Source organism: Microtus oregoni, unplaced genomic scaffold (assembly GCF_018167655.1).
Source record: "Microtus oregoni isolate MIOR12 unplaced genomic scaffold, Mior012 000017F_ref0000208, whole genome shotgun sequence".
Taxonomy (NCBI): Eukaryota; Metazoa; Chordata; class Mammalia; order Rodentia; family Cricetidae; genus Microtus; species Microtus oregoni.
This window is the reverse complement of record NW_024543076.1, coordinates 14,061,129-14,075,664: the sequence shown is the minus strand read 5'-3', so window position 1 is coordinate 14,075,664 and position 14,536 is coordinate 14,061,129. Positions and strand designations below refer to the sequence as shown.

Here is a 14,536-nt window from a genome sequence, read left to right as displayed (position 1 = left end):
ACAAAATGCTTCCCATAGAGCCAGTGGAGCTGGAGGCCAGTCCCTGGGCTACTGAGTCAGCCCTGGCATTGCCTAAGGTCACTTGGTCCTTGGAGGGCTGATGTCTCTGGAGTGGGTTATGGCTGCCTCTGGGGAGAGCTGGATGGCTTCTAATAGCTTGGCTAAAGGAATCTGTTGACAAGGTGAGTGTCATTGGTAGTGAGGAAGCCCTTTCCTTCCAAAGAACAGAATGGGTATGGGCTATTAAAAAGGCATATTTAGAGTTGGTATAGTTGTCAGCCCATTGACCTTTACCTATTTGGAGTGGTCTAGTCAAGGTGATTAATTTGTCTTTGTGAAGAGGTCTCCACCAGCAGATGGGTTGCTTCAACCATTATAGTGAAGGTGACTGGCAGTGTCCTGATCTGTCTATAAGAGAGCTCCCATCAGCAAAGAGGGTGAATTGGGGGGTTGTGAGGTCTAGGAGATCAGGCCATGGTGGTGAGCATAAGGCCTCCACAGCCTCTGGGAGAGAGTAAGAGCAGGTATCAGAGGTGGTAGGGACAGGAAGGAGGGTTGCAAGGACAGGAAGGAGGGTTGCAAGGTTTAGGGCAGGGCTGTAGGTCAAAGTAATTTGGGTTTATTTCTAGAAACAGTAAATGAGAGATCTGGAGCCATGAGGGCCCAAGGAGGGAAAGAGAAGAATGACTCAGAAGGTCCAAGAGGTGATGGGTGGAATATACAGTGATTGACTGAAACTTGGTGGGGGAGGGAGGCAGATTCCATACCCAGGAATAGTTGGCTAATACAAAATGAATTCCATGTTTTTATATGTGGGCTTTGTTTTGTTGTGAATTATTTTAGCTTTTTATTTATTTGGCATTACTGATTTATTGTTTCATCTTTTTTTTTTTTAGAAAGAGAATGTGAAGTTCAGTGGGTAGGGAGGTGGGACCTGAGATGAGTTGGAGTAGGGTAAGATCGATAATACACTGTATGAAAAATATTTAATAACAACAACAACAATAATAATAATAATAAACCTCTTCCACCCCATTAAATTAATATCACCTTCCTAAAACTCCCAAAACTATGCTACATTTACCATCCAAGATGGCATCTAAAGGCCAGCACTTAGCGCTGCCTAGAGCGCAGGTGACACAATCTACAGAATAAAGAACTAAGCCTTCTTCACTTGCAGTCAGCCAAAAGCACTTTAGATCATCCACCCTTATACTAGTCATAAACAAAGGGCAATGAGGCTAAAGCTCAGGATCCTAGAGAAACTAAGTAATAAGGTGAACCCAAAGAAAAACATATATAGACCCACCTGGAAATTGGAATCAGACAAAAATTTGGGAGCATGGGGACGAGGAGTAGATGGGGGGGAGGAGAATGGGGGTTGAGGAGAACTTGAGGGAATAGGATGGTCGAGATGGAGGAAGGACAGATATGAGAGCAAGGAAAGAGATATCTTGATTGAGGGAGCCATTATGGAGTTAGCAAGAAACCTGGCTCTAGAAAAATGCCCAAGAACCCACAGGGGTAACCCAGCTGAGACCCTAAGCAATAGAGGAGAGGGTGTCTGAACTGATTTTACTCTATAGTCAGACTGATGATTATCTTAAATATCACCACAGAACCTTTGTCCAACAGCAGATGGAAACAGAGGCAATGACCCACATCGGAGCACTGGCTGAGCTCCCAAGATCCAGTTGAAGAGTGGAGGGAGTGAGAGTGTAGGCAAGGAATTCAAGGTCATAAAGGGGTCATCCACTCAGACAGTTTGCTTGAGCTAATATGGTAGCTCACCAACTTCAATTGGACTGGGAGTGAACAAGCATGGGAACAACCAAGCCCCTCTGAAGGGGGTTGACAACTGCGGCAGACTGAGGGCCACTGATAGTGACACTTGCATATACCGGCTTCATGGGATCCTATTCTCTTTGGATGTAAACCTTGCTCAACCTAGACGTAGTAGGGAGGGCCTTGGACTTTCAGCAGGGCGGGGTGCATGGCACTCCCTTAGGGTTGGAGGGGTGGGAGGTGGGTCTGTGGAGGAGGAGGGAGGGAACTGGGAGGACGGGAGGGAGTGGGAATTTGGATTTTTTTTTTTAAGTAATTAAAAAAAAAAGGAAAAAAAATCGTCCACCCTTACTTTCCCTTTCACTAGCGTCTCCCCAGCCCCGTCCCACTTCCGCCCTGGTGACGTCATTTCCGTGGAGCAGTTCCGCCCAGTTGTCACTGTGCTCACCGCCCGCCCCTTTCCCTTATGTGCCACAGTAGAGTATCGGAGTTTGGCGCCAACTGGAATTTTTTTTTTCCGCCTTCAATGGCGGGAACCGGCTGTGTGCGCCGAGACGTGCTTTGCGTCTTATCTGATTGGTTATCGGCGCTCGGTCCCGCCCTAGCGTCCTCCCTGCGGGCTGGGATTGGTGGAGACGGCGGAGCGCCTGGCGTCCCGAAAGCGGCTGCTGTGCTGGGCTGGCCGGCCGGGTAAGTTCCTGGGGGGCTTGTCTCGGGGCGGCGGGGAGAGGCTGCGGGGTGCCGTCCGGGACGGCCTGGGTTGTGGGCGCAGGAGCGCGCCTCGCCGGCCTCCGCCCCGGCTGCCGGCCTCGGGGACCGCCCTTCCGAGCGTGGAGGAGGGTGCTGGGGCGAGCACCGGGAGCATCGCCGGGTCTACCGGGCGCTCCTCCCCTCCCCCCACTCGTGTCTCCTTGCTCCCTACTCCCGAGCTCTCGGTGAGTGTGGAGAAGGGGCTGTTCCGGGTGTCAGATGCTCTCTGACGTGGGCTGTTTGCCAAGCCAGCACCTTGAGAGAAGTTGTTTATGTTGGTCTCTGCAGCGCCCAGAACCATCCCTGACATGCTAGCGAGGATGTGAAGGTAGAATTCGCAGAAACCTCAGCATGTATGCTTCAGGATTAACTTGCCTTTGCCTCTGACTTTTGGACTTCCTGGTCTTCTCTGTTCTCTCCACAGCACCGACACCAAACCTTTTCCTTAAGGCCTTTCCCCCATGAGCCTCAGCTCTTCTTTGGAAGCGAACAGGCCATTAGACAAGACTTCTTGCATCTATACCCAAATTATTTTTTCATAGTATTTCCTGCCGTTTTACAGGAAATGTCCAGAGATTTGTATCTTAAGGAATGTAGTTGATTTTTTTTTTTTTGTCATTTGACTGGAATTTAATTCCAACTCTCCACTTTGTAGCTGTTGGTCATGATAGATATCCTAATCAGATGTCAGTTTCCACATCTTTTTAAATGGGATTAGGAATAATATGGACTTGATAGGAACTTCAGGATGATTTAAAGTAAATCAATACTAGACAGTGTTTAGATCAATACTTGGCTCATAGTAAAGGTGCAATAAACATTGCTTTTCATATTTATCTTTCTCATCCTCAAAATCTAGAACTAGACTTGCCTCGACTTTAGTTTTTGCCTGTTTCTTTCCCTCTACAAACGTATGCTTTTCTGTATTGAAAAAGTGAACTCCTTCAGACTGCTTTTTAATACGCTGACCTTTCAGAACAAACCAGATGACTACTGTCTCTGCTTTTGCTTATGAATCTGTTGGAGCTGTCTCTCCAGATACGTGGGACTCAGCCTGGAACTTACAGTTTTTTTCTCTTCCTTCCTTCCTTCCTTCCCTTCTTCTTCTTCTTCTTCTTCTTCTTCTTCTTTTTTTTTTTTTTTTTTGGTGCTAGGGACTGGCATGTTCAGAACCCATGAGCGTGCCAACTGTACATTACTGGACAACATTCCAGCCCGGCAGCTGTTATCCCTCATTAACTTCTCATCTTTTAAAACTTGGCCCCTGCAGCTCTTGAAGATCCCATTCCTCTTAGTGTTAGCTCACTGCCTTTTCAAAAGGGAGCTGAGAGGAAGTATAGCAAGCCCTCTTCCACTTTGCCCTCCTCTTTATCCCCCAGGAGACTGACTTTTGTAGTATCTATCTATCTATCTATCTATCTATCTATCTGGTTTTCCGAGGGTTTCTCCGCGTGTAGCTCTGAACGTCCTAGAACTTGCCCTGCAGACCAGGCTGGCCTTGAACTCACAGATCCGCCTGCCCCGCCTCTCAAGTGCTGGGATTAAAGGCACACGCTACCACTGTCCCGCCCAGACTTTTGTAATTTTTTAATATACCTATCACCATGACTGATGAATCCCAGATCATAATATCTATCATGTTAACTCTTTTTTTTTTTTAAGAAAAATCCATTAGGTGTTTAAACTCTATTTCCAATCCTGTTAGACATCTTCTGATTGTTGTACAAGTGATTCACTAAATCTTTATTTTTCCATTGCCATTAAAAGCTTGGCTTCTACCATGGCAGAGGTAGAAACTTGAGAATCGTCTCTAACTAATTTGGAATTTCCTTATCTCAACAAATGATTATTGTAGTTAGTTGAATTTCTGGATTCCTATTTAATAGTTATAGAAGGCAAAGTGTACTTTTGGGGATATTTATTTATTAGGATATTGTTTATAATGTCTTAAAATTATTTTTATTATCTTATGTGTATGGGTGTATGTATATCTGTTCACTGCATGCATGTCGGGTGCCCACATAAGCCAGAAGAGGGTGTCAGATCCTCTGAAAATGGAGTTACAGATAGTTGTGATCCACCTTATGTATAGATTTTATCTTTGCTGATTTAATGGCTCTGGCTTGTTTTGTGTTTGTTCAGTTTTTCACAGAGTAGAAAGAAAACCAGGCTGAAGCTCTTGTGAGACAAAGTCTGGCTGTATTGAGATGAAGAGAGTAAACATCTCCATGCGAGCTCAGATTCTTTCTCAGGGTTGCTGTGCAAAGCTGTGCTGTGTGCTGTTGTGGTACAGACTATTCTTGCAGGGCTGGTTGAACCCAGAACTTTTCTCACAGTGGGCAAGTTATACTCTCCCACTAAACTGTATCCCCAGTGGTGCAGAATTTTAACCTGAGAATATTTAACTAGACATCAGCATCTCTAAGTTTGACAGAAGTTATTAGGCTTTTGTTTCAAGTGAGGAGGTCGAGGAAGAAACTGACCATCTTGGAAATTTGCTGTCTTTATTACCTAGCCATGACCCCTTTATCTGTTTACCAGGGAGTCTGTTGTCTTAGGGTTTCTGTTGTTGTGTTCTGAAGAGACACGATGACCATGGCAACTCTTACAATGGAAAACATTTAATTGAGTGGCTTACTGGTCAGAGGTTTAGTCGTTCTCATCATGACAGGACATGGCAGCATGCAACCAAACACGGTGCTGGAGAAGGAGCTGAGAGTTTTACATCTTGATCTGCAGGCAACAGGAAGTGTTCTGAAACATTGGTCATGGCTTTAGCATATATGAGACCTCAAAGTCCATCCCCACAGTGACACACTTTCTCCAACAAGGCTATACCTATTTCAACAAGGCCACACCTTCTAATAGTGCCACTCCCTTTGAGTTTATGGGGGTTAATCACATTCACACTACCACATCTAACTCCTGGTCTCTCATTCCCCCTCTCAGAGATCGCCCTAACTGCTGTTTGGGGACAACAACCACTCTTTCTGCTTCATGCTGACAAAGGGTCTAGGGAGGGGGACAGCAGTCAGAGTGCCTCAGCAGGGTCTCTCTAAGGGAGCATGAGAAAACCCTATTAATGGCAATGGTCCAGAACATATGACAGCCATTTGGTGATGCTGTGTATCTTTGGAGCTTGTCATATAAGGGAAGTAGCATCTATAATATATAAACGTGTACTGTAATTCCTACTGAGAGTACGGTTAGAAAAATAGCAGGGGCAGTTTTGCCCTTGTTAGAGAAAGAGAACAGGCAAGAAAATGATCCAAATACTTTTCAGTAGGCTGTGTCATAGGTATCAATGAGATTGATGATCTCTCCAACACCACTGTCTAAGATAGACACTGTTGGAGGATGCTGTTTGTCTGGTTCAAGTATTCAGGGAGCCTTTCATCAGCCATTGTAAGCTAAGAAGTTGAACATTGCCTTCCTTTTACTGTAACCTCGTGGGGAACACTAAGAGATGAGGTTAATGAGGAAAATTTGATGTCATGGTTGGCCTAAGTTTTATTTAATAAGGTGAGGCATAATTTTGTAGCTGGCTGGTCTGTGTACCAGAAAACATTTTCCGAAATCCTATAGAGGCCTAGTGGTAGTTTCTTACCAGCAAGAGATGTTATCAGCTGTTAACCGCCAGTGGAAGTGCACAGTATGGGCCAAACGTGAGTTGAAAGTCACAACCAGTCATCAGCATCTGAAGTTTGACAGCAGTATATCTGGCTACTTCCTTTAATCAGGGGACATGATTGGTTAGGATACAGGACATCATATTATAGCTCTTCCAGAAACAGTATCATCAGGAAGCAAATTATTAGTGGGAAATAGTTGTCCAAATAGCATCTCATGGTTAAGGATGTCGTCTGAGGACTGTCCAAGAGACATACATATTGATCGTATTGTTCCTGGTTATACTTTCCTTTTGAGTGTTTAAGATCATGTAGGTGGCCAAAATTAATGACTTTTTGCTGTTAAGGCCAGCTGAAGGTCTGGTCCTCCTCAGTGGTTACTTGAACTTGGGCAGAGCCTCTGATTCCTAGCCTGTCTTGTCAGTCTGTCCGTCTGTGTGAGGATAAGCCAGAGGTCTTGCTTTGCCACTGTTTCATTGGAAGTGTGGAAGATTTTTTCCTCTTTGTTGACCCTTCTTTTTCCACACTGGACACTGGTTAGAGCCCATTGAGTGGCATTTCTATGGCCTTCCTAAACAAGAACAGGTGACTTCCCACAGTTGCAGGACAGTTAGAGGTGCCTCATAGTTCCTGGGACTTCGTTGAACTTGGAGGACAGGGGGAAAATAGTCTTCCCTTTAATTCCTCTGACTACACCAGTGTTGGCCTCCAAATACGATTCTTGAACATCCAGAGGGTCAGTTGCAACTATTTATTATTTTTAATTAGTCTGTAATGTTTAGGTGAACTGTGAGCAAAAATTAAGCACTTTTAAAATAAACTTGATTAGAACATCTAAGTGTATTGTGTACCTAAGTCTCGTAGACTAGAGTCTGTGGATGTTTCCTATAGTTTTTTAGCAAGGTCTAGACCAGTGGTTCTCACAACACTACGACTCTTTAATACAGTTCCTCATGTTGTGACCCCAAACCACAAAATTATTTTTGTTGCTACTTCATAACTGATTTTGCTGCCATTATGAGTTGTAATATAAATATATGTGCTTGTCCTCCAAGGGGTTGAGACTCACAGGTTGACAACCACGGATCTAGATGATCCTGCAGGTAAAAGAAAAGTTGGACATAGGGAATTTTAGAGGACTTTTTCTCTTGTTGACAGAATAACTAACTGAAGAGTGGTATTTAAGTGTTTTATAATAAAAATAACTTTTTATTATTTTCTAGAGGATATTTAGGCCGTGCACGGATCAGGAAAAAGACTAAGGTTCTCCTCCTAAGCACTTGACTGTCTGGCTCGTTCAAGTTGTTCAATAGACAAACTAGTGGGGAACTTGAAGCAGTCTTGGAAGATTTCATCCCCATCTGTAAAGTGAAAAAAGTTTGGAAAAGACTGATGGGGGTTTGCCTAATCTTCCTCCAGTCTTAACCCTCCAATCATCCAGAGAGGACGACTCCTAGCCAATCAAAGGGGAGGTCAGCAGGGCCCAAACACCCTGAGACTGGTTCCAGTATGGGATTCATGCTTCCCACGCCTTCAGTTCCAGTTCCCACCAGTTATTACTTCACAGGTACCATTATTGAGGGGCAGACTCTAGCTCCCTCCAAGCCTCCTGTAGGACAGACTGAGGTGAAGAACATGTTAGTTGAATTCCACCTGAGCCTTAACAAAAGGTCTGATATAGGGTCTGGTGAGATGACGCAGGCAGTGGGCTTGCCCCGATCACCACATTTGGATACTCAGAACCTGCATAAAAGCTGGATGCAGAGCTGGGTGATAGTGGTATGCACCTCGTGGGAGGCAGAAACAGGTGGATCTCTGAGTTTGAGCTTGACCTACAGAGTGAGTTCCAGGGTAACTAGAACTACACAGAGAAATCCTGTCTTCAACATCCCCCCACCAAAAAAAGAAAAAAGAAAAAGAAAAAAAAAAACGCTAGATGCAGTGGAACAAGCTTCTATTTTCAGTGTCCACTATGGGAGGTAAAAACAGAAGAACCTCAAGTTTGTGGGTGGGAAGCTTGGCTTAGCAGCAGCAAAGGAACCATCTAAGGTAGAAAGTTGAGTTGTCTTCTGACTACCGCAGGTGTACTGTCGCACACGCCCACATCTGTACACATGAAATGCACACCCAGGTGTCACTCACAAAGGAACCATCTAAGGTAGAAAGTTGAGTTGTCTTCTGACTATCGCAGGTATACTGTCGCACACGCCCACATCTGTACACATGAAATGTACGCCCAGGTGTCACTCACAAAATGAAATTTGAAAAAAGAAAAGATTGGCTGACATCAAGAAAACAAATGATAACATGCTGGCAAAGGAGGAATAGAAGCAGGAACCCTTTCACTCACTAGTTACATTGCTGGTAGAAATGTAACTAGTGTAGCTACAGTGGAAATCAGTATGGAGAGTCCCCCTTAGACTAAAAACTACCATATGATCCAGCTATACCATTGCCTGGGTATAGACCCTGTTTTAGAGTTTTTATTACTGTGAAGAGACACCATGATTGTGGCAACTCTTACAAAGAAAGCATTTAATTTGGGTGGCTCTTTTACAGTTCAGAGGTCCGGTCCATTATCATTATGGCAGGGAGCATGGTGTGCAGGCAGATATAATGGAGTAGTAGCTGGGAGTCTTACATCTTGCAGGCAACAGGAAGTCGACTTAGATACTGGGTGGTATCCTTGTTATGGTTTTGCTCCCTTTAAGAGACAAGCCACACCCATTCCCCTCCCCATCCGCTGAGGCAGGCTGATCTTCAGCTTCCGGCCTGAGCTCGCTCTCTTCCTCTCGGAGAGGCAGCTTTGCTTCTGCCTCTCTCCCCACTTCTCTGCTTCCCCCTTCTCTGTCTCTTTCTCCTCTTCTCTCTCTCCCTCTCTCTCTGTCCCCCCCTTCACCCTTCTTCCTCCATAACCCCCTGAATAAACATTCAACCTCACCCTGCATGTCGTGTCTATCCATGTTTCTGTCTTCTGCCCGCCCGCCATGTGTCTCCCTGCCTGGAACCAGCCATTGCTCAGGGACCAGCAGCCGACTCTGCCTGGGGCCCACTGCCTGCTGCCACATGGCCCGCCACCACTGCTCTGGGACCAGCAGCTGTCTCTGCCTGGGACTGGCTGCTCCCAGGGCCCGCTGCCTGCCACCACATGGCCCACTACCACCATTTGGGACCTACAGCATTTCTGCTGCCTACTGCCACGGGGATCTTGGAGCATTTTTAAAAAAGAACAACAATCCTGAGCATAGGAAACCCCAAAGCCCACCCCAGCAATGAAACACTTACTCCAACAAAGCCACAAGTCCTCATAGTACCTAGGAGGTTATGGGGGCCAATTTCTTTCAAACTACTACATACACAAAGGAGTTGAAGTATGTTGTAGTATTGTTCACAGTAGCCAAGATAGGAAACCAGCTTAGATTCCCATCAACAGGTAAATAGATTAAAAAAAATAAGTATAATATAATTTGGCTTGATGTCTTAATCTTCTAATACCAGCTACTAAGGAGACTGAGGTTACAAGTTTAAGCTTTGCTTGTGTTCCAGAATGAGTGGGGGTGGTGTAGGTATCAGCAAAGTGTAGTGCTATGCATATATGAAAATGTGATGAGGGGGCTGGAGAGATGGCTCAGTGGTTAAGAGCATTGCCTGCTCTTCCAAAGGTCCTGAGTTCAATTCCCAGCAACCACATGGTGGCTCACAACCATCTGTAATGAGGTCTAGTGCCCTCTTCTGGCCTGCAGACATACACATGGACAGAATATTGGTATATATAATAAATAAATAAATATTAAAAAAAATAAAGAAAATGTGATGAAACCTAAGTAAAGAGTGAAGATGAGGGGGCTGGAGATATGGTTCAGTGGTTAAGAGCATTGCCTGCTCTTCCAAAGGTCCTGAGTTCAATTCCCGGCAACCACATGGTGGCTCACAACCATCTGTAATGAGGTCTGGTGCCCTCTTCTGGCCTGCAGGCATACACACAGACAGAATATTGTATACATAATAAATAAATAAAAGTGAAAATTATCTCAATCCATAACTCCTGGGCATGTAGGTACATTCTAAAAGATAAAAAGAGAAGAAAAGAGTCTGGGCAGATTCTAAGATGGTATGGTAAGACTCAAGTGGCTTAATTTAGAGTGAGTGCTATAGGAATTAAAAGAATGTGTATCTGAAGTGTGATGATGGAAGTCAAATGGGGTAAGTTCTGGATGTGGGTAGCAATTGCTCCTTAACTTAGGTGGAGTCCCAGTGTTTTATTTATTTAGTGGTGCTAACAGTGGAGTCTAGGGTTTTGTACATGCTTGCAAGTGTTCTGCCATTGAGCCATACCCCAACTTGCATGCTCCTTTATTTTTTAATAAGTTTTATTTATTATTGTTGTGTTTGTATGTATGTTTGTATGAGGGTACACATATGCTTCCCATAATGCACTCATGGAGTTTGCTGGAGTTGGTTCTCTCTTTCCACCGTGGTTTCTGAGGATTGATGCTAAGTTGTCAGACTTTTCTCCATGGAGCTGGAGGGTATGGTGTTTATATTTCTTATTATGTTTGTGTATTTGTTTTTAGTGCTGATGGATCTTATTTTAGTGCAAAAGTTAATGTGTATTTTGAGATTCTTTTTCCCCCTTTGGTGATGGAAGTCAAATTCAGGGTTTTGTACATATTAGTATATTGTGACCTATTTTATGAAATTAGTATAATTTACTTTGTGCATTGCTTATCTATACCTAAAAATTTGAGTTTCAGTTTTTAGTTTCAACTTTTGCCCAGAAAATGTTAAGCATTTTTTCTTTTTAAGTGTATAGAATGAAGTTATTCAGTGTGTTCAAAATTTGAAAGTTACTTTGTAAGTAGAAACTATTGTAACGGTGGGAATCTTTATGCTTAATACCATAGATGGCACCTATGAAAAGGTTATAGGACCATGGCAGCAGATGACGACAATGGAGATGGAACAGGTTTATTCGATGTCTGTCCTGGTAAGAACTCTTGGTTGTCTTTCTGAATTTACTTACTCTTTCTTTCTTTCTAAATTTTGGTACTGAGAGTTTAGAACCAGGACCTTTCAAATGCTAGGTATGTACTCTGTCACAGTAGTAGCCCTAACCTCACTTGATCTCAGTTATAAAATCATTTACTTATTTCTTAGGTAAAGTGGACCTCAGCTTTTTCTCCCTGTATATAAGTGAATTAACATAGCAAAATACTAGGGACATAGAGAGTCCTTAGTAAATGTGAACTTTTCTCTTTGTTTTTTGTTGTTTTGTTTTCGTAGTGCTGAAAAGCAAACACAGGGCTATATTCTGTTCCTTAGCTATATCCACTCCCTTTGTGTATAATACAGAGGCAGGGAGATCTCACTATGCATTGAGATTGGACCCGGACTATAGGCATAAATCATTGCACCTGGCTGACTTTGACTTTTCTCTTTCTCTTCTTTCCTTCCTCCCTTCTCCCTCCCTCCCTCTTTCCTTTCTTTTTAAGATACTTCAGATTTATTTTTAATTTGTAAGTGTTTTGCCTGCATATATGTATATGCATCATGTGCATGCTTAGTGACCAAGGAGACTAGAGGGTGTTGAACCCCCTGGAACTGGAGTTTCAGATGGTTGTGATCCACCATGTGGGTGTTGTGAACTAGCCTTAGATCTTCTGCATAGCGCAAGCCCTCTTAACCACTGACCCATCTCTCCAGCCCTTGGTTGATATTTCTTATTGTATGCTTTTAAGTCTCTATATGTAACCAAGGCAACAATTTTGCTGATGTGAATGGTCATAATATCTATTGTCATATCCAAAATAGATAGTTGTTACTTTTGAAGTAAATTTGTTTTTGATTTTTTTGGTTTTTTTTCCTTTTTTTTAATTGATTTTTATTGAGCTTTACATTTTTCTCTGCTCCCCTCCCCCCTTCAACTCTCCCCAAAGGTCTCCATGTTCCCAATTTACTCAAGAGATCTTGTCTTTTTCTACTTCCCATGTAGATTAGATCAATGTAAGTCTCTCGTAGTTTCCTCATTGTTGTCTTAAGTTCTTTGGGATTGTGGTTTGTAGGCTGGTTTTCTTTGCTTTATGTTTAAAAACCACCTATGAGTGAGTACATGTGATAATTGTCTTTTTGTGTCTGGGTTACCTCACTCAAAATAATGTTTTCTAGCTCCATCCATTTTCCTGCAAAATTCAAGCTGTCATTTTTTTCTGCTGTGTAGTACTCCATTGTGTAAATGTACCACATTTTCTTATCCATTCTTCAGTCGAGGGGCATTTAGGTTGTTTCCAGGTTCTGGCTGTGACAAACAAAGCTGCCATGAACATAGTTGAGCACATGTCCTTGTGGCACAATTGAACATCCTTTGGATATATACCCAAGAGTAGTATTACTGGGTCTTGAGGAAGGTTGTTTCCTAATTTTCTGAGAAATCTCCACACTGACATCCAAAGCGGGTGTACCAGCTTACATTCCCACCAGCAATGCAGAAGTATTCCCTTTATTCCACAACCTCTCCAGCATAAGTTGTCATCAGAGTTTTTGATCTTGGCAATTCTCACAGGTATAAAATGGAATCTCAGAGTTGTTTTGATTTGCATTTCTCTGATGACTAAGAATGTTGAACATTTCCTTAAGTGTCTTCCAGCCATTTTAGATTTCTCTGTTGAGAGTTCTCTGTTTAGGTCTGTACTTCATTTTTTTTTTAATTGGATTATGTGTTCTTTTGGTGTCCAAATTCTTGAGTTCTTTGTATATTCTGGAGATCAGACCTCTGTCTGTTGTGGGGTTAGTGAAGATCTTTTCCCATTCTGTAGGCTGTCATTTTGTCTTGTTGACTGTGTCCTTTGCTTTACAGAAGCTTTTCAGTTCCAGGAGGTCCCATTTATTAATTGTTTCTCTCAGCATCTGTGCTACTGGGGTTATATTTAGGAAGTGGTCTCCTGTGCCAGTGCATTCAAGTGTACTTCTCACTTTCTCTTCTATAAGGTTCAGTGTGGCTGGCTTTATGTTGAGGTCTTTGATCAATTTGGACTTGAATTTTGTGTATGGTGATAGATATGGGTCTATTTTCATTCTTTTTGCCAGCACCATTTGTTAAATATGCTTTCTTTTTTCCATTTGATATTTTTTGCTTCCTTGTCAAGAATCAGGTGTTCAAAGGTGTATGGATTGATTTTCGGGTCTTCTATTCAGTTCCATTGATCTTCCTGTCCTTTTGCCAATACCAGGCTGTTTTCAGTACTGTAGCTCTGTAGTAGAGTTTGAAGTCAGGGATTGTGATGCCTCCAGAAGTTCTTTTATTTTACAGGATTGTTTTGGCTGTCCTGGGTTTTTTGCTTTTCCATATGAAGTTGAGTACCGTTCTTTCGAGGTCTGTGAAGAATTTTGCTGGGATTTTGCTGGACATTGCATTGAATTTGTAGATTGCTTTTGGTAAGATTGCCATTTTTCCTATGTTAATTCTGCCTACCCAAGAGCATGGGAGATCTTTCCACTTTTCCAATTTCTTTCTTCAAAGATTTAAAGTTCTTGTCATACAAGTCTTCCACTTGTTTGGTTAGAGTTACTCTGAGATATTTTATGCCATTTGTGGCTATTGTGAGGGTGTTGATTCTCTGACTTTTTCCCCAGCCCTTTTATCATCTTTGTACAGGAGGGCTACTGATTTTTTTGAGTTATCTTGTATCCTGCTATATTACTGAAAGTGTTTATGAGTTGTAGAAGTTCCTTGGTAGAATTTTTGGGATCCCTTATGTAAACTGTCATATCATCAGCAAACAGTGAGAGTTTGATTTCTTTTTTTCTAATTTGTATCCCCTTGATCTCCTTTTGGTGTCTTATTGCTCTAGCTAGGACCTCAAGCACTATATTGAATAAATATGGAGAGAGTGGACAGCCTTGTCTTGTTCCTGATTTCAATACTTAGGGTTAATCTATCAGGGGCCTTGTCTCTAGAAAAGACTTGATTGTCCTGTTCTCAGCAGTCATTGATTTTTGTACAGCTCTTCATCTAGGAGTTGGGCTTTGTGAGATTTACCCATCTATGATGGCATGTCAAAGGGGTTGTCATTTTTCAGATCTTATGCAGGCAGCCTTGTTTTGAGATTTCATGGGTGCTCCTTCTTTGTGATTTATGGGAGACAATTTTAAGCAGCTGTCCTGGTCATCAGGCTCTTAACACATCCTCTTTTCTACAGTGTTCCCTGAGTACGTAGGGGTTACATTGCAGGTGTACCACTTGGGGTTGAGTATCTCTTAGTCAGTTCATTTTTACTTAAAATGAGTTTTTAAAAGTTAATGTTGGTTGACATGGAAGGGTTCCTGTCCAACCAGCATCATAAGGACTCCAGGTGTAATAGTTGTAGTTGTTACTT

General features: G+C 42.8%; 1 protein-coding gene across 4 annotated transcripts in view; it reads left to right on the top strand.

Annotated features, from left to right (window-relative positions):
* The first annotated feature begins 2,434 nt into the window (after window positions 1-2,434).
* The window catches only part of Casp8ap2 (caspase 8 associated protein 2), a 38,445-nt gene continuing 26,343 nt past the window's right edge, over window positions 2,435-14,536 (top strand). For 2 of the 4 annotated variants that reach the window (XM_041667610.1, XM_041667607.1), the window contains exons 1-2: window positions 2,435-2,475; window positions 11,069-11,151. In XM_041667610.1, the coding sequence (XP_041523544.1) occupies window positions 11,097-11,151 (55 nt within the window). In that variant the 5' untranslated portion in view covers window positions 2,435-2,475; window positions 11,069-11,096. Of the gene's footprint in view, window positions 2,476-2,513; window positions 2,721-10,493; window positions 10,694-11,068; window positions 11,152-14,536 lie in introns of those variants that run through there. The other 2 variants (XM_041667608.1, XM_041667609.1) reach the window with 2 other exon arrangements.